The sequence below is a fragment of the Carassius carassius genome, chromosome 8 (assembly GCF_963082965.1).
Source record: "Carassius carassius chromosome 8, fCarCar2.1, whole genome shotgun sequence".
In the NCBI taxonomy this organism is placed as follows: Eukaryota; Metazoa; Chordata; class Actinopteri; order Cypriniformes; family Cyprinidae; genus Carassius; species Carassius carassius.
This window is the reverse complement of record NC_081762.1, coordinates 13937507-13958372: the sequence shown is the minus strand read 5'-3', so window position 1 is coordinate 13958372 and position 20866 is coordinate 13937507. Positions and strand designations below refer to the sequence as shown.

The 20866-nt window shown below is 37.0% G+C and overlaps 2 protein-coding genes across 2 annotated transcripts; one reads left to right on the top strand and one right to left on the bottom strand.

The window, feature by feature from the left end:
* Positions 1–139: 139 nt before the first annotated feature.
* Positions 140–4432, bottom strand: LOC132145341 (palmitoyl-protein thioesterase 1-like). The gene is made up of 10 exons (XM_059556265.1): positions 4302–4432; positions 3803–3931; positions 2807–2916; positions 2589–2716; positions 2422–2492; positions 1966–2068; positions 1771–1861; positions 1592–1690; positions 1451–1522; positions 140–552 (listed from the first exon to the last, which is right to left on the bottom strand). The coding sequence occupies exons 2-10, from the start codon at positions 3915–3917 to the stop codon at positions 430–432; spliced, it is 912 nt and encodes a 303-aa protein (XP_059412248.1). The 5' UTR covers positions 3918–3931; positions 4302–4432; the 3' UTR covers positions 140–429.
* Positions 4433–4477: 45 nt separating this feature from the next.
* LOC132145339 (sialin-like) lies at positions 4478–10348 on the top strand. The gene is made up of 11 exons (XM_059556263.1): positions 4478–4662; positions 5334–5492; positions 6081–6301; positions 6425–6658; positions 6756–6930; positions 7981–8099; positions 8339–8500; positions 8580–8712; positions 9369–9516; positions 9836–9926; positions 10034–10348. The coding sequence occupies exons 2-11, from the start codon at positions 5396–5398 to the stop codon at positions 10178–10180; spliced, it is 1527 nt and encodes a 508-aa protein (XP_059412246.1). The 5' UTR covers positions 4478–4662; positions 5334–5395; the 3' UTR covers positions 10181–10348.
* Positions 10349–20866: the final 10518 nt, after the last annotated feature.

Below are 20866 nucleotides of genomic sequence, written 5' to 3'. Positions count from 1 at the left end.
TCAAGCTATAGCACCAGTTTACAACTATTTGTTTTGCGAAGTATGTTTTAAGTTTGATGCATTTTAATATTAATCTCTTAATAATTAGTGTAATGGTACACTCTTTATGTGATTCATAAATACAACATAGGCCAAAGGGTTTTTAAGATTCAAAAGTTTTATTCTCTAACCAAAATGAACTGAAAAATAGTACAGAATTAGAACAAATTAAAATTTGGATTGTAACAAGGATGTTTTTTTTCCTGATTAAATCAATCAAATAAAAATCAGATCAGTGCAATAAAACAAGCAAGACTGGCTTCATTTCTGTATATAAGACATTGTATAAGACTCAAAGGCAGTAGTTAGGAACATGGTAAAGTCAGCAGACACTGGACTGTGTGTGTATGTGTGTGAACTCCCTCATTAGGATTAAGCCTGTTACTGTATTTAGCGTAGGAAGGGAAGTAGCTTTTCATTAAACCATTCTCGGGTGAACTGCAGGTGATCTCCATCATAGGCAAGAAACACAAGCTTCCCTGCAGAATCCATCGCAGCCAAACCCAGGCGATCCTGACCAAACAAAATAAAGGTAGATCAATCTCATATTTATATATATATATATATATAAACAGTACAGACCAAAAGTTTGGAATCATTACTATTTTTAATGTTTTTGAAAGAAGTTTCTTCTGCTCATCAAGCCTGCATTTATTTGATCAAAAATACAGAAAAAACATTAATATTGTGAAATATTATTACAACTTAAAATAATAGTTTTCTATTTGAATATACTTAAAAAAAACAGTTCTGCTGTCTAATATATTTGATGAATAAAAGGTTAAAAAGAACTGCATTTATTCAAAATAAAAAAAAAATTCTAATAATATATTTTCTTTACTATCACTTTTTATCAATTTAACAGATCCTTGCTGAATAAAAGTATTGATTTTATTTAAAAAGAAAAAAACAATTACTGACCCCAAATTACTGATCAGTAGTGTATATTGTTATTACAAAATATTTATATTTTAAAAACATAGCTTCTTTTTTTTACTTTTTATTCATCAAAGTATCCTAAAAAAGTATCACATGTTCTGAAAAAAATATTAAGCAGCAGAACTGTTTCCAACTTTGATAATGAATCATCATATTAGAATGATTTCTAAAGGATCATGTGATGATGATCCTAAAAATTCAGCTTTGCATCACAGAAATAAATTATAATTTAAAGTATAATAAATTTAAAAACAATTATTTTAAATTGTAATAATACATCACAATATTACATTTTTTTTTCTGTATTTCTGTACAAATAAATGCAGGCTTGATGAGCAGAAGAAACTTCTTTCAAAAACATTAAAAATAGAAATGTTTCCTTTTGGTCTGTACTGTATATATATATATATAAATATATATATATATATATATATATGGGTTAAATGTGTATAATGAGGAAGATTTAGTTTACCTCTGTATAAATAGCACTTTCCTGTAATGTTTCCAGCTCTTTGTCTTGACCAGGTTTATAGAAGCCAAACCACTGATAAAGACAATTCAATTAGTAATGGTTCAGTCCTCTTCTAATTCAATAAAAGAGAGGCTAATGTACCTCAGAATCCACGGGATCTACCATAGTGTCCTTCAGGAACTTAACCATGACAAACTTGTTCAGAGACATGAGATTTTTCTTGTAGGTCTCATTCACCACCTGACAGAAATAAAATTCAATTACACCACATGTACAAATATATCTATTTAAAAAAAATTCTCCCTTATCCTGTGGCTTACCCGCTCCTGATTGATGTCAGCAAGAAAGAGGCTGTGCTTTTTATACAAGTCATCATCGAGGGGATCATGCCAGTATTGTGCCTGCACCAAGCTAAAATCAAATGACAATCAATTTTCTTCACTAGTGAATGTTCAGATGTGTTACTGAAATCATGAAATGGTCTGTTGAGAAGCCAAAAGCAGCCATGCACGCACTGTTTTTGAACTACATCGGTGTAGGCTCCTGAGTTTAACATCTTGCGAATCCAGTCACAGATATGAGAGCTTTCACCAGGGCATCGTGGAAGACCAAATACTCCTGTGAAAGAAGAAATTAGTCACTCAAGTTTTAGTTAAATAAAGCAACAAAAACAACTATTTTATTAATTGCTAACATTTTTTATAAGAATTATTAATTAATATCATTTTTAAAATCTTACCAAATGGTAGCTCACATATAATTTGACATGCTGTATTGTGACTGCAAATGTTATAACCTTTTCTCAAGTTATTTTATTTTACTCATTAATTTCATTTCCTGAAGCAACATAACTTGTGAAATCAAAACAGGGACGTTGTGCCACAGTGCTAACCATTTTTAGGAACAAATGTACTGCTATTTTTAAAAAGTACATCAGCCAAAGAGTGAGCAGAGCACGTCTGTCATATTACCTTGATGCTGCCCACCGACTGAGATGAGGTTCTTCATTGGGGGATCTGGACAGCGCTGTGCAACCGCCCGTCTTACGAAACATTAAACAAGATAGAAAGGTAAAACAACATGGATAAGACTTCCGAGAATCCCTTGCATGCACTGGTCTGAATAAATAACCCCTTACAGAAACTGTGACCCCTGGGAGAAGCCCATTGCATTGTAGCCTCCCTTCAGTTTGGGGTCCTGAGACAGCTGATCACATACAAAAGAAACCTGCTCATTAACATCCATGAAAAAGCCATTTTCAGTGTCCTGTAAAAAAAAAAAACAAAGCTAAATCAGACCTTTTTATTTCAAACGACAACAGGAATGAGAAGAATGGAGGATGTGGAACTGCTTTACCTGTACGACAGTCTTGCCGATCATCAGGGAAAGCACATATATTCCTGGGACTTCTGCTTCCATCATCTTCTTTATTGCACCCATGCTCAGTGGATTGCAACAACTGTCTCCTGCAAAGACAAGTGAACAAATATCAGTGATAAATAGCAATGATCTCAGTAGGTGTGTTTCTGTTAATCTGGTAAATGTTTCCATAGGTCATAGTGTTTATTAGAGAGACAATTTAATGTTAATATTATAAATAAGCAGTTTTCAATCATCAGTTATGTACTACAGATGATCACGATAGCCCCCCAAAATGTTAGATTAAATGAAATAATTAGGAGATATTTTACAGTATGGAATTGTGTTTTAATAATGAGGAGTAATGTGGAGTACAAACAAATAAAATGTCAAGCAATTATACATTTAAAAAAAGACTTGAAAAAATTTAAGTCACTTAATACACTACCATTCACAAGTTTAGGGTCAGGTTTTTCTTTTTGAAAGATATTAATACTTGTGTCCTTAAAGGATGCACTTAATACATAAAAAATAATCCTGAAAAACAAATCTACCACAGTTTCCACAAAAATATCCAGTCTCCAGCCTTATAAATGTAAACATCTCAATATTTTGAGGAAACTGTAATACATTTGATTATCTAATATAACGTTCAAAAGAACAGCGTTTATTTTAAAAAAAAAATATTAGGTAATATTATAAATGTCTTTACTACCAATTTTAATTAATTTAATGCATTGTTGCTAAATAGGAGTATTAATTTATTGAAAATAAAATAAAACTGACCCCAAACTTTTGATGTTTAGTGTATGTGTATGAAAAAATGTGATATGAAAAATATGATGCATGCAAAATGTTAGTGTCCGTTTTTATTGCTAAAACAAGCCAGCGTATACACAAACACCATTCTGTATACTACCCTAATGATTGACACTATTTAGTGACTCGGGCCTGTTATTTATTAGCTCAAGAGCGGATGTGTGTCTCACTCACCCATGCCGTGCCATATCACCAGAGGGACTGTGGCATTATCTCCCCACGAGGAGCCACACAGCAGCAGCAGACACCCAGACACAGAGATGAGGCGAAGAGCCGCGGATAAACCCATGCTTGAGTCCGATCCTGAAGATGTGAACACATTTAAGTTACATCCCTGTTCGCAGAAAACACTTACAGGAAGGGAAAGCACTGAAATAAGGAAGTGAAGAAGTAAAGTTGTCACCCACAATTAATTGAAGGGGCTTTCTGCGACACGCTTTTAAAATGTCAAAAATATTTCCCCATAGTGCACAAACATATCGAAAGTAAGAAGCTAAAAATAAACAGTTTCATCGCAATTTAACCATAAATGCCTTCGAAATCGTTTCCCTTTTCAGCATTTGCAATTATACAACCGGGAGCCTTAATAATGCTAAGCTCAGAATTGCTATAAACATGTTTATAAATGCTTAAATACACAAATATTTTCGGTTACAAGCCATGGTGTACTTACTGCGATAACTTTCTGTTCATTCAATCACATGAAAACACAGTTTACGTCAAAACAAATGCGTTTATGGCTGCAGACTTGTATGTCACAGCATTAAACCTGACACAGTCAGTCAGTCGCTCCAGAGTGTTTAGATTATGATGCTTTCCAGAGCAGGAGGTCTCAAGATGTCACGTGATCAACCAGCAGCCAGAGAACAGTCAAACCGGGAATTGTAGTGGTTTTCCTGAAAAACATTAAAACATTTTGCACTTCTAGAAGTAATGAACGGTTTATATGGCTATGGAGAGTTCGAAAAAGAATCATCTTTTTTCTCAATCATCCAGCGACTGAATCTTACATCTGTTTAGGAAGCACGTTAATGGTAAGAATGAACAAAAATAGCACCATATGTAAAATTTTGTATTTGTATTAATAATATTATTTGTGTATATAACGTAATATTTAAATTAAAATACAACCCTTTGTATCATGTTTTTACATTGAACTGAAGGTTTTTTTCCCATGTATCTCATTTCATCTGCTGAGTCTAGTAGAGACAATAGAGGGACCTAAAACTAGCTCTTCAAGGGTAAAAGAACTGAATTCCATCAAACCTTCTTTTTTCACTATTTAAACAAGAAATATTCGAAACATATTACAGCTTTCAAATGAGGAGATAGAGTAGTTGTGCAATATAACCTCTGAATAGCAATAAATTATTTTACAGGCCATAGAAAAGATCTGAAAAAAAAAAATCTTGAAAGCTGAAACAGACACATTTGCATAATGAATGATGACAGGAAAATTGGTATTTGACATGATGGATGGTCCAAACAGAATAGGAAGACTAACAGAAAATGGACTGCTGATATCAAGCACTGATTAGTAGAACTAAACAGCAATTTATGAAAACTGAATAAATACAGCATTGATCCCACGATTGTTGATTAGTTGTTGATGAAACGGTGCCTCATATTTATTGAAGCATATGGATTCTGACAAAACACAAATGAGATGAATTGCATGTTTGAAAATGTCTTGTTTGTGTTTCAGGATTTGTGTATGTCATACTTAAACTAACTCAAGTACAGTCCAAAACTTACACCTTTCCAATAATGGCAGTTCAAAGTGGTTACTCCATTAACTCGACCGCGGATGACCATGACAGCGACACTGCACCACTTCTAGAGAAGGAAGTGGAAAAAATCACAGGTTGGTCTACAGTTTGTTCCTCCTGCATCTGCATGAAATGTGGTGCTTTGTTTTGTGCATTTAATAGGTCTTGTCACACATATGCTACTATTCAAATGTTTGGGGTGCTAAGAATTTGTTTATTTTTTTTATGCTTTTGAAAGAAATCCCTTACCAAATCAACTCACCAATGTTGCCATTATTTTTTGCAAAATACAGGTTTCTAGTTTAATATATTTAAAAATGTAATTTGTTTCTATTTTCTTCGTATATTACTTTTTTGTATTATCAATGTTGGAAACAGTCGTGCTACGTAGTATTTTTGTGGAAATGTGATAATTTTTTCCAGTATTTAATGTGCCCTCGCTGAATAAGAGTATTAATATCTTTCAAAAAGAAAAAAAATCTTGTGCACCTTAAACTTTTGAAGGGTAGTGTGCTAAGTGACTATGATCTTTACCAATTTTATATATATATATATATATATATATATATATATATATATATATATATATAAATATATATATATATATATATATATATATATATATGTATATGTATGTGTGTGTAACTATTTAAAATTTCAGAATGTGTTTGTATGTGTGACAGTGCCTCCCAAATGCTGCTCTGTACGATGCAATCTGGCTGCTATGATGTTCTTTGGCTTTGCTGTGGTCTATGGTCTACGTGTAAATCTCAGTGTTGCCATGGTTGCTATGGTTAATGACACCAGTAACCAGTCATCACCCAATAGCAATATATCGAACGAGTGTCCAGTATCCACCCATTCACTTGACAACAACAGCCAAAGTTCAGAACAGCCAGATGGGGTAAGAATAAACTGCATGCAGCATTTCGTGCACCAAACCTGGTGGATCTTCACGTGTCACGCATTTTTATAACTTAAAATACTTGGTTCTTGTTTGTCTCTTTATTTCATTTTCTTTTCCTAGATTCCAAGATACCAATGGGATCCCAAGATGCAGGGAATGCTGCTCAGTGCTTTCTTTTTTGGATACCTGTTTACTCAGATCCCGGGAGGCTACCTTTCAGGACGCTTTGGAGGAAGCCTGTTCCTTGGTGGTGGTGTGCTTGGAACAGCCGTCCTCACTCTCCTCACTCCACTGTCAGCACAACTTGGAGCCAAGTGGCTGTTTGCCTTGCGTGCACTTGAGGGATTTGGGGAGGTTGGGGACATTTTTAATAGCAAAAAATGCTCCACAATGATTTTCAAATAGAGGATCTTTGAATTTGAGTCTGTATCTTTTCTTTTTGTTTGTCTAGGGTGTGACTTTTCCTGCCATGATGGCGATGTGGGCCCGCTGGGCTCCTCCACTGGAGCGGGCTCGTCTGATGACGTTCTCAGGTGCAGGCTCTAGCTTTGGGGCCTTTGTGGCTCTTCCTCTCACTGGCTTCGTCTGCCATAGTCTGGGGTGGCCAGCGGTCTTCTACTCCTGCGGTGAGGGAAAATGACTTTTAACTTATGGATGCATTTATATACATAATAGTGTGGGGTCTGGAAGATTTTTGTTTGATTGTTTTGAAAGAAATTCATATATAAATTCTGCAAGTATTCAGAACTTGATCAAAAGTGACAATAAAGACATTAATAATACATAAATGCTGTTCTTTCTATTCATCAAAGACTCCTGAAAAAATATAGGACTATTTCCACAAACGTATTAAGCAGCACAACAGTTTTTTTTTAATATTGATAATAATAAGAAATGTTTCTTGAAAACAATTGAATGATTTCTGAAGGATTAAATGACACTGAAGAATGCAGATTTTATTTATTAATTTTTTTATTTAATTAATATTTTTACATATTATACAATTTAATTAATAAATCGTAAGAACATTTCAAAATAATACTATTTTACTGTATTTTTGATTAAATAAATGCAGCCTTAGTAGCATAAGGGACTCTCAAAAATGATTAAAAAAAATCTTACTGACCTGAGTAATTTATTGGTGTAGCATCTAGTCCAAGCAAAATGCTTGAAAGTAATTATTTTATATATGTGACCGTGGACCACAAAATCAGTCATAAGGGTCAGTTTTTTTAAATTTGATTTATACATCATCTGAAAGCTGAAGAAAAGCTTTCCATTGATATATGGTTTGTTAGGATCGGACAATATTTGGCTGAATCTGAGGGTGCAAAAAAATCTAAACTTTAAATTTGTCCCAAGTTCTTAGCGATGCATATGACTAATCAAAAATTAAGTTTTGATATATTCATAATAGGACATTTACAAAATATCTTTATGGAACATGATCTTTACTTGATTCTTGGCATAAACGAAAAATGTATAATACCCATATTTGACCCATACAATGTATTATTGGATATTGCTACAAATATACCCCAGTGACTTAAGACTGGTTTTGAGCTCTGGGGTCATATATGATATATGAAAATGCTTAACAGTCCTTACTATTGTCTTCATATTTCATGTAATATAATAGCATTGTATCTTATACATTAAAGTGTTTTTACCACCAGGAGGTGTCGGGTGCCTCTGGGCAGTGTTTTGGTTTATCTTGGTGTCAGATGAACCCCGAACTCACCCAAGAATTAGTGACAGAGAGAAAGATTACATAATTAACTCAATAGGTTCACAGGTATGAGCAAATTTTATTTATATTATTAGAATTTTTGACGATGTATACAGTTGGTGTCATTCTTTATTCAAGTAAATAATTCATGCTAAATGTAAATAAATAACTATATGTGAATATCTATTAGAATATGTTATTGAATTTAAAAGGAATCCTCAAATGACATGGATTTAGAGGTTTAGATCTGCAGGCACACAAAACACAGATCTGCAATATTGATTTGATATTTTCTCTGTTTTTAGGGGATGCCTCATGGTTGGTCAGTGCCTGTATTATCTATGCTGTTCTCTGTGCCTCTTTGGGCCATAATCATCTCACAGATGTGCTCTAACTGGTCTTATTACACTCTCCTCACCTCACTTCCTACCTACATGGACACTGTGCTCCACTTTGATTTGCGACAGGTGAGACAGGTTGGATATTTCAAATAAATCTGCCTGGTTTGAATCCTGTCTCACTCTCTTTGACTGTTTTGTCGATCAGAATTCGTTCCTCTCCGCTCTGCCGTACCTGGCTGGATGGCTGTTCTCAGTGGGCTCAGGGGTGCTTGCAGACAACCTCCTGGAGAGGGAGCTCCTGAGTGTCACAGCTGTCCGTAAACTCTTCACTTTCATTGGTATAAATAACAAATATCTTATATACAACATATTTATGATGACAGAGTGCATGTATAAAGTGTGGAAAATAGAATAGTTACGTGGTCAAAAATGTGGAATTATTACATTTGAAATGTGTTTTAAACACTCTTATGCTTGTCAAGGCTGCATTTACTTACACAGGAAAAATGGAAATATTGTACTTTGTAATGTATTGAAACATTATTACAATTTTAAAATGTATTTTTTCATTAGCCATCACTCCAGTTTTCAGAAATGCTGATTTGGTGCTCAAGAAACATTTTAATGCTAAAAACAGTTCTGTTGCTTAATATTTTTATTGAAACTGTGATGACTTTAGGATTCTTTGATGGAAAATAACCCATTTAGTTGAAATACAAAGCTTTTGTCACATTATAAATGTCTTTACTGTCACGTTTAATTAATTGAATACATCCAGGCTAGATAAAAGTATTTCTTTATTTTTTTTCAATCTTACTTTCCTCAGACTTTTTAATGATAGTCTATCACAGTTTCTATAAAAAAATTAAGAATCAAATCTTCAAATTGACAATAATAAGATCAGCATATTAGAATGATTTCTGAAGAACAACTTGACACTGAAGTATTTCAGTTTAATAGTGTTTTTAATATTTTGATGTTTTGTGTCCCATAGGTCTGTTTCTTCCCGCTGTTTTCCTGCTTGCTGTAGGCTTCACGGGTTGTAGCGGTGTGCTGGCTGTGACATTTCTCACTTTGTCCAGTGCATTTGGGGGTTTCAGTGCTGCTGGTGTCTTCATTAACCAGATTGACATTGCTCCACGGTACAAAACCAAGACTCTCGGACTGGTTTATATGTCACAAATAGTCGGTCTGCTCAAGTAGGCCCTGTAGAGCTGTTGATTACATCCCTTTGTGGGCCAACTCAGAAGGACACTTTACTTTAGGTTCCCTTTAGTATTTCTTATGGGTTTTTGAATTTTTATTAAAAAATAATGTTTGAATGGTCATCTGAGTTATAGGACTACAAACTGAACAGCTCTGTGCTAAAACTGATGCCCATCAGTCTATCCATTAACTTACCTTTACAAAGTTCACTTTTATTGCAATAGTAATATCTTCTTTTATACTGTTTTCTTCCAGGTACGCAGGTACACTTCTAGGAATCACAAACACTTTTGCGACCATCCCTGGAGTTCTTGCACCAATTGTAGTGGGTTACTTGACCAAAGATGTAAGCTGTGTTCTTTACTTTACAGTGTAACTGCAGTAGTTTACAAAGAATTCATCAGCAAAAGCTGACATTTTCATATGTTCTCCCTTCTTTTGTTTTGCGAGCAGTACTCAGTTACAGGATGGAGACACGTGTTCTGGTTGTCTGCAGGGGTGAGCGCCTTTGGAGCCATCTTTTACGTGATCTTTGGCACTGGAAAGATTCAGAGCTGGGCGAGGACAGATGAGGAATCTGACACAGATACACACAATTAAACATTCCAGTTGACCAATTCAGAGGGATATGAGTTTTATCCTATACTCAACACATGCTACCAGTCAGAAGTTTGGACAGACTTCATACTTTTTCATGATTTAAAAAAAAAAGAAGTGTTATTCTAAAGACCAATATAAAATATTTATGTATATTTATATATATATATATATATATTTTTTTTTTTTTTTTAATAAATGGACCAGATAGTGACATTTTTAAATCAGTACATAATTCCCATACATGTTACTTTAAAGTTATGATTACTGTTAAAAAAACAAAAAAACAACAACAACAAAAAAAAAGAGTAGCATGTCCAAACTTCTGACTTTGATAGAATTAATAATATTTCACTCAGGGTTTTAAAGGGAAAATTTGAAGTGCCTTACAATGTGTAGTTTATTAGTCGGGCAATATTTATTAATTGCTGAACAGTTCAGAATTAATCATAATACAATGGAATGGAAAATTCAGAGTAATTCCATGTCTTCATTTCATTCAATCTTAATCTCATTGAATTAAAAAAATATACTCTGGACTTTATACTAACTTTCAAGCAAGTGTAATGTTTACTACGGTGGTGAAACAGAATAGATTTAGGGGTTTTATCTAAATTTAATTACATTTGAAAATACTTGTTAATAAGCACTTGAATGCATTAATAATGAATTTTCTTACTTCTTGGTACCAGTGCTGTTCAGGTCATTTTAAACTTGCTAATGAAGTAACTGTAGTCCATTAATTGTGTCATTCAGTTCAGCACTCAGTTTATTACAGATTTACTGACAGATACAGTCAGACATGCTTTATTATTGTTTTGAAACTAGTCTTTCTTCAAGTTGAAATGTTTAATGAATTTAAGTTTTTGATGATTACATTAAGATAATGCACAGTTTAATTTTTACATTTTTGGTAAGCAAGTGCTCTTTTTTTTTCTTTTTTTTTTAACAAGCTTTTACAATAAGTTTGACTTCATGTTTATTAAAAACACTCAAAGTGTCATACATTAATCACAATGGCCAGCACTTTTTCTTTTTCTGAAATGGCATGAATATCTCAATGCTGAAAATTGCCCAGTATTACTATTTCATTTTTTTTAAATAAGTTGTAATGTCTACCAGAGAGATCGAGTCTACCCGGATGAAATATAAGGCAAAAGAAAAGAACTCGAGGCGATCAGAAAGTTGTTCCACAAGCCTTTATAGGTGTTTGTACAGCATACTCTTCTCACACACATGTGAAAGGGCGAGTACAAAACAGGAAATAAAATACTCTGGTAACGTAACAAAACAGAAACAAAAGAAGTTGAACACAAGTGCTGTGATAATCATCGGTAGAGCAACCATCTCTCTCTCTGTACGTGCGCGCTCATGGAACAGCATTCGCGCGTACAGCAAAACATATTTAAAAGAACATTCACCTAAATAACATAAAACATTATGTGGCCATTACAGATCCCCCCCAGCCAGATAAGGCTGTCCCCAGCCGTACACGACTAAGTATTACAACATTTTGAACAACCTCAAACATGAAAAGTTGACAAAATAGCATAACCATACAGGGGCATGTAATAAGGTTCACACTGGCATACATGACAGCACGTATTGACCAAAGTACATAGTTTGCAGTGGCAAATCTGAGAGAAACAACTATAGCATGTAACAAATTATAAAACATTGAAAATGTTTAAATTTTTTCCCCACTTTTCCCCATTTTCGACAAATCAACCAAAACTTTCACTTTTCCCACTTAAAGCAATCTTTTTTGTTGACTTTACAGAAGTCGAGAAAATATAATGTACCCACAAACACAATCAACATATTATTTAAGGTCAAGTCTGTCTGTGTGGTATACGTTAGTCCTCCTATTAGTTGACCAGTCTGAGGTGTTTTGTGGTGCACATCGAGGTCTCAAGTCATAGCGACGTCTGTTTGGATTTTTACCATCAACAGCCAAGTCATCATCTGAGTTGCAACTTCGGCTCGTATGTCAGGCAAAGAGTTAACACTGTCCACACTTCCTGACTGATCACGATGACTGGTTGACACAGGCCAATTATCTTCATCGTCCAGTTGTAGGTCAGTCAAGGTCATGGTGGTAGCACCGCCATTGAATTCATCATGCACAACATTCCTATCATCAATTGATGCTTCTGGAATGGAAACCTCTGTGGGCACAGTCTCAGCTTCGCAAGATGTGTCCCAAGTACGAAAGGGCAGCATGTTTGCAACATGAAATACCCCAGCATCTGCTGCTGTACTCAAGTCTGTGAGCCTGTAATTCACCTCAGACAGCTTTTGTGTGACACGATATTGGCCTGTATATACAGGGGCCAACTTAGCAGTGAAGTTCGCCAGAGCATCTGAACGAGGATGAGTCTTCACTCTTACGAGCTCATCCACTGAGTAAGAAACAGGTCGACGTCTCCGGTCATAGTACTTCTTCCTCTTGGCATGGCTTTCTGCCAAAATGGACCTAGCATGATCATGTGCCTCTCTGATCGAAGACTCCAAGCTCTCAGGGTAAGGAATACCTGGTTCATCCATCCCATCACTGTTTGGCTGAGTAATGATGTCAAGAGGAGTAGTCAATTCACGTCCGTACAACAACATAGATGGACTATGGCCAATGCTTTCATGTGGTGCAGTTCTCAAGGCAAAGCAAATTTGGGGCAGGTAACGATCCCATGCCGTGTGCTTGGTGCCGACATAAGCACGGATGGCAGTCTTCAGTGACCGATTCACCCTTTCAGTTGCATTTGTTTGGGGGTGATACGCAGTCGTAAGTCTTTGTTCTGACCCCAGAGTGGTGAGTGCATGATTGTAGAGTTCACTAACAAATTGAGCCCCTCTATCCTAGATTAGGTAAGTGGGCGTGCCATGCCGTGCAAAGACCTCACTAAGTAACTTGCTGGTGGCAACTTGGGCTGTTGCTTCTCTTACCGGGCTAACCTCCACCCACTTCGAAAAGTAGTCCACGAAAACCAAAATGTACGCATTCCTGCAGGGTGTGCACGGCAAGGGACCCACGAAGTCCACACCCGTATACTCCCAAGGTCTTTGTGGGCATATAAGGACCATAAGCCCAGCAGGTTTCCTTTGGCTTGGTTTCGTGAATTGACAGACAGTACAGGAGGCTACATATTTTTTTGCGTCCGATGACAACTTTGGCCAATAAAATCGCATCTTGAGCCTCGCAATTGTTTTAGTCATTCCCAAGTGTCCAGCCAGTGGGTGATCATGGTAATATTCCATCAGACTCCTTTTAATGGCAGTAGGTGCATACAGCTTAAGGCGTTTCATGGGGTGAAGATTACAGGATACTCTGTTATCCACAAAGTACAGGAGTCTGTCCTGAATAACATACTGAGATATCTCTTCACCATTCCTGCCATCTTGACCCTCCAACATTCGCAGCAGCTGTCCTGTAACTGTATCGTTGATCTGCATTTGCCTGAGGTGCTCCCGATCTGAAAAAATTACAGGGGGTAAAATAAGTAGATCAAGGCCCCCAATAATGGCATAATCAGGGAGAACCTCCAAAGGTGCACTGCAGGACGGGGCAGGGTTACGAGAAAGCGCATCCGGCACTTTATTACTTGTCCCAGGCCTATGGACAATATCAAAGTCAAAGTCCTGTAATCGGAGAGACCATCTAGCCAGCCGGCCAGAGAGGTTCGGACGAGACATCAGCCATCTCAAGGAGCTGTGACCTGAGAAAATTGTCACATGAAGTCCTTCTAAATATGGCCTGAAGTGTTCAAGGGCCCAGATGACAGCCAAACACTCCTTTTCTGGAGTAGAATATGGTCTCTCAGTCTTATGAATTGCTCGGCTCATGTAGGCCACTACCACATCTCTGCCGTTGTCATCTCTCTGCATGAGCGCGGCACCGAGTCCAGCATCACATGCACCTGCATGGATAAAGAAAGTCAGGAAATTTCAAGACAGGTGCGGAAGTCAGCTTGTCCTTGAGAAAATCCATGGCAGCCTGACATTCACTTGTCCACTTAAAGGGAACATCCAATCTGGTAAGAGCAAAAAGGGGCTCTGCATGGCGGGCATAATCATGAATGAAGCGTCTGTAATAGCTGGTCAGTCCTAGAAACTGTCTGACTTGCTTAACATTAGTAGGGCTTACGAATTCAGTTACAGCCTTTACTTTGTCTTTATTGGGCCGGACACCATCCGTAGTGACACTGTACCCAAGAAAAGTGAGTTCACTCCTGCAGAACTGGCATTTCTCAAGCTTAACAGACAACCCCGCAGATTCCAGCCTGTTAAGAACTTCTTTCAGGTCAACAAGGTACTGTTCAAAGGTAGGTGACACTACCACAATATCGTCATAGTAGACAGCACAGGACTTATAAATGAGACCCGCAAGGACAGAGTTCATTAGTCTTTGGAATGTGGCGGGCGCGTTGCACAATCCAAAGGGCAAGACCCGAAACTGAAATAGCCCACAGTGGGAGATGAAAGCAGTCTTCTGTTTTGAGTTCTCCACCAATGCAACCTGCCAGTAACCTCTAGCCAGGTCAATAGTGGTAATGAAAGCACCTCTAGCCAGAAAGTCAAGAGATTCATCAATCCTCGGGAGAGGATAGGAGTCTTTGATTGTGAGCTTATTAAGAGCACGGTAATCAACACAGAATCTTGGCTCCCCTGACTGTTTCGGGACAATTACAATTGGAGCAGCCCAAGGACCAGAAGCAGGTTAAATTATTCCTTCCTTTAGCATGTCCTTGATTTGAGATTCGATGAGTTCCTTTTTAGCAGGAGAAGTGCGATAGGGGGCAAGGTGAACTGGCCTTGCCTCACCTGTGTTGACCTCCACAAGGGTGTTGCATCCTAAATGTCCATCGAACAACCCACTGAAGGTGTCCAGCAGCTTAGTCAATTTGTATTTCTGTTCGTTATTCAGGGATGCTTCCTCGACTTTCGTGGACAAGGTAGAAGAACTGACCCCTAAGCACAACAAATTAGGACTAGGCATCATTAGGTCTGCACCCTCAAACTCATCAAGGGGCACTGGCTCATCTCCAAGCACCACCGTCCTGGATGGAACATGGAGAGTGACCGAAGATCTCAAAATTAAATCCATTCCAAGAACAATAGGAGAAGAAAGACTTTGGAGAACAGCAAAACGATGATAGAAGCGCTGACCCATGAAACCCAAATACAACCAGATGACACCCAGTGGGCAACAGGATGCGCCATCCGCAAGCTGAATAGGAGGTGCAGACAATGGTTTCACTCATGTGTTCCCCCCAGGAATAGTCTGGACAACCACAGATTGTACTGCCGATAGGGAAGCACCAGTGTCAAGAGTGGCATCAAAAGCTTTTCCATAAAGATTAACCTTTACTCTGAACGAGGTATTCCAATGAGACAAGGAAACAACATCCTACATATGGCATAAAGTAGGCTGATTATTTATGGAAGCATCAGGAAAACAAGGCACAATTACCTACTGGAGGGAGGATTGTCCCGTCTGAATGTCCTCCCTCCCCTGAAGTTTCCCCTCAGGTTCAAGCCAGAGATTACTTTCACATTTCCAAAAGCCTGGTCAGAGCCATCAGATTCAGGTTCTATATTAGCATCACCTGACATGTTCAGAGACTCCATAGGAGGCAACTGCTGCTCCACTTTCTGATTACAGTTTGGGCAAGTACGAGTGGTGAAACCAGGTAAGGAGCATTTAAAGCAATGAGCATTTCTTGAGGGCGCACCGCTAGCCCGTAATTGAGGCGGACATCCCACACTTGGACCAAGGACTGCATGCAGCTCGTGAGCCCTCAAGAGAAGGTCGATGACTGACAGTATTGGTGTGCCATAAAGAGCGACTCTGTATTTCTCAAGCACATATTTCCTTATCAAGTCAATTTGCTCCTGTTGGGGTGGAGGGTGTTGAGCTTACGAAACTCACCCAACATGTGAGCAACGAAAGTCGGCAGTGGCTCATCAGGCAATTGCATACGGTCTAAAATGCCCCTTAGAATACGCTCTTGATTGTCCGAAGGCAGAAAGACTGTCCTAAAAAACTCACAGAACTGAGCCCAGGTAGTCACATGAGTGCTAAGGATGGTAAACCATTTTTTTGGCTCTTTTGACAGGAAACGTGGGAGCTCAAGGAGAATTTGGTAAACATTGGTGCATGACTGTAAGAGACACCAACTGGCACTGACCTTGAAATCATCGACGGAGCTTGAGCCACACCGTACGGCATTGAGCTGGCCAAGGGAGCTGGATGTGGAGTAGCAGGTTCTTTATGTTCCCGTTGCGCTAAACGGTCCAGCATGCCTTTTTGGAGATCAATCAATTCATGAAGGCACCGCTGCAACAGTGCCACCTCTGCTTTTAACATCTGGACTTGGTCCTTTAAAACTCCCAATAGAATGCTGCGACTCCCTCTGCTGTGGACTGACAGTGGGCTGGTCAGTTAGGTCAAACTGCAAGTCAGAGTGAGTAGCCATGTAGTACAAAGCGCATTCACAATAACGCTATGTAAATAAAAACTAAAAAAAAACAGCAAATTTCCAAATATTATAGTCAAAGCAATAATAGCTTATGTATTCCCCCCAAAAACAGTGATATATATTAAATTACATCAATTCACCCTTCCTTTTTAACTAAACCTGCTAGATACTTTGCATAAGTGTTATATAGCAATGTGATCTACATCAAGAGAAATTCAGAAAAAGATGGAGAAAGCACACAAAATTTTCAAAGAAATTAAATTTCTGCTGGCACCATCGAATTTAACCCCACCTATTTTCCTAGAAAAAACTATAGTCCACAAGTGTTGGATTTAAATAAACAGATGGCTATGCTCCAGAAAAACTCAAATCAAATAATATTCCACAGGCACTGGCTGCACAGATGAACGATTAGAGAAAAACAATGTCTTATCCGTTATATTCTGACACAGTGCAATGCAATTCAGTTCACATTTAACAGGTCAGCAAAAATTTAGAAAAACACCCAAAAGTCAACATAAACTCACAAAGTAGTCCATGGCGGCCAGTCCACGAAGAAAAATACAAACTGTCAGCCACTGAAACGCCTTCACAGTGCCAACTGCCCAGTCTACACTGTTAGCAAGCAAGCAAGCTAGTCTGCACGACCCGGTGGCTGCAATGAAAACCTCTTCCAAACAAAAACAGCGCAAAAAAAAAAACGAATATCCCCGTAGATAAACACAAGATGGTAGGTCAGAATCCAATCGTTCGGGCGCCAATTTGTAACGTCTACCAGAGAGATCAAGTCTACCTGGATGAAATAGAAGGCAAAAGAAATTGTAAATTGTAAATGAAATATGTACATGCACCCTTTCCGTATCTTTTGTGTGTGAAAATAAATGAGCACTCTTTAGTCCAGCATACCATGTGGACAAAAATAAGACTGGTAGAGTAATAAAATAACCTTTCTTGTATTACAGTTTTAATAACTGTTCAAATGAGCAAAGAATTTGCTTTATTAACTTGATCTTGCCCTAGAAAACCCTGTTATTTGTTTCATATTACTGTAGAATAAAGACATGGTCAAGGAAACAGTAAGGTGAACTGTAGTTCTTTAGTTGTTTTTTTTTTTTGGTAACTACATACTTTTTTTTTCTTCAACAATTGTGAACCGAATAGGAATTGCTTCCTTTCATTCATGGACATTTGCATTTTCAACAAAGGTATGAGACAGACCCATGGGGTTCTCACACAGTTCCTTGACCCCCACTCATTTGCATTACACCTTAAAAATGCAAAACACATTTTTGAGGGGATTTGCAAGTGTAAGTTTATTGCCTTGAGGGGGAGGTGGAGGATTTCTGCATTTAATTTTAACAGTTTTTCGTTGTTTTAAAAAGCCTTTAGGTTGGTCTTATATTCATGAATACATTTTAAGGTTATTTCATTTCAAGTTATTTTAGGTTTAAAATACTTATTAAATGCTATGTTGTTTTTACAACAGTTTTAGAACTAGAGTACAATTATTTAATTGAATGTTAAATCATGTAGCCTATTTCAAAACTGATCTAAAGCTAGAGGTCTTAAGGATTTTTTAAACAGCTTTAGCACTTCTGAAGGTGCACAGCATTGCTATCATCAAAATACTTTTTAATTTACATTACATTTGCATCTATCCATTTAGCAGATATTTTGGTCCAGACTGACTTATGATCATTTGAAATATCAGTATTGTTGCAATACGAAATTTCAAGAGTAAACTTTAATACACAGCTATCTTGCAGTGAGGCCTGCTCTGTGTTTGAGCCTTGAGGGAAAAGTGATCAGGCCTTTCCTTCTGTATTGCATGACCAAACAGAGAACTCATGTCAAACATGGTCATTGATTCATGGCACAAAGTCCCCATGCCCTCCCCCACACTTGTTGAGTGCCTGAGATAGAAACCAAATGGCAGTTATCTGGACAAATAGATATTAAGCCTGTTAGCACTGCACTGCTACATGAACCTGGTAAACAGGCCAGACCAGATCAAGAGTCACCACAGTATACAAAAAGACAAATGTTTGAAGCAGGGCAGGATATGCTGAGGTGTGTTTGTAAGTCGGGTTGGGACTTTAGACAGCTGTGCTGTGAATAGTAATCATCTTTGGTGGGTGTGTGTGTGAAGAAAATAAGAAAGAAAGGTGGGAATCAATGCAGTTCACATAGCGCAATCATATGTCAGCTTTTTTTCCCCTCAAATGCTGTGGCATCTCTTTTTGACATCACTCTTGTCATATGACTAGATATGTTGCTTACTGCATAATTTTATTTACTTCATTTTCTAGTATTACTGGTAAAGAAGACCATGATAATGACTGAAGAAACTTGTCAAAGGATTTGTTTGAATATTTGCTTGATCTGTAGGTTTTGGGTTGATGTAATCAGAGTTGTTCAGTGTTTTTTGTTCAAGTTGCCTGGAACTTCTTCATTTTACATTTACATACATTTATGCATTTAGCAGATGCTTTTATCCAAAGTGACTTACAGTGCATTCAGGCTATAAATTTTTATATTTTTACCAGTATGTGTGTTCCCTGGAAACTGAACCCACAACCTTTTGCGCTGCTAACACAATGCTCAACTACTGAGCCAAAGGAGCGCTCACTTTTTTTAAAAACTTTTTCATTTTACATTTATTTCAAAATTATATACTTACAGCTATTACTAGGTCTGGTATACAAAGCAGTACAGAAACAAAATGGCATTTTTTAAATAATTTTTTTGACATTTTACATTAATATAAATTTAATGAGCATTTCACGATTGTTTATTTATTTTTATGTTTTTTTTTTAATTGTTATAATGTGCAGTGTACAATGTATTGTTGAGATCTTTTTGTAGACACAAATTATATTAAATTCCATTATGCTCCTGTACTTTCACACACTTTACTACAACTGATGCATTTAGAAAAAAATAGTTTATACTGTACTGGCCTGCATGTTGTCTCATTATTATTATTAATGTACATAATTCATATTTTTATTTATTGTCTATTGACTAAGCAAACCATTGCTTGCATTAAGGACATTGGCCAAGGACAATGACAACAGTACACTGTTAATGCAATTAAGGCTGAGTATATTTTACTCAAACAGAAAATCAATCCATATCACAGTTCTCTGAGTAATCTTTTTGAAGTGGGTTATGTGTAACCAGTAGTGGAAATGCCTCTATTATTATTATTATTATGATTATTATTATTATTATATTTGGTTTTTTTTTAATAATTATTTAAAATACTTTTATTATATCTGTTGTGTCCCCATTTTGCTTTTACGACTGCTGCAATTCTGAGCTGCATGAGCTCCACAAGTTTATGTAAAACTGGATGATCATGTTTTGCAACATGATTTGAGAATAAGCCAAAGTGCGAATTGTGCTTCAATGGAGGCAAAACCATCAGACTGTCTGTACAAAGGAGTTTTCATGTAACAAAGAATCTGAAATAGATGCAGAATCTTCTATGGTTTTTCTAACAATTATTTTGTCCATTCTATGATGTTTTAAAACTATAATACTTAATTTATAAGCAGGTGTAAGTATTTTTTTTATTATTATTTTTTTATTTTAATGAGGTTCCTGACTTTTAGACTCCACTGCATGCTGAACTGGTTGTCACAGTATATGTCGTCTGACTGTGTGTGTGTGTGTGTGTGTGTCTGTGCTGCTGCTCTTGACTGAAAATAGCAGCTGTCGACCGAGCATCTGTTACCTAGAGGTAGAGAGAGTTGATCGGAGGTTCAGGGGGAGATGTCAGCTCTTTGAAATAAGCCTATGCGTAATGTAAGGCACTGAAGGCCTGTAAGGCACTGAGAGGAAGATTCCCCATTAAAGATTCCCCACACTCTAAAAACAAAGAATTCTGAATGCATGAAATGCATACAAACTAAGGGAAATTAGGAAAGTTTCACTGCCTCTCCTGGGCTTATGTTTCAAAATAGGATAGTTTGAATCTCACTGTTCAGCAAATAGTCCTATCTGATTGCATTTGAATCTGAATAGATGATCCACTGGGTGGAGATGCATCTGAGACAACAGACCTGGGTGCCCTTATCAACTTTGAGCTGCTAGTGAATTGCTAACTAATCTGCATACAGACTAGGCTGATCACATTGTCTCCGGGGTGAAAGACCATTTGTTTCAAAGAATAAAATAAAATTCTGATTTCTTCACATTCTTCTAAAAC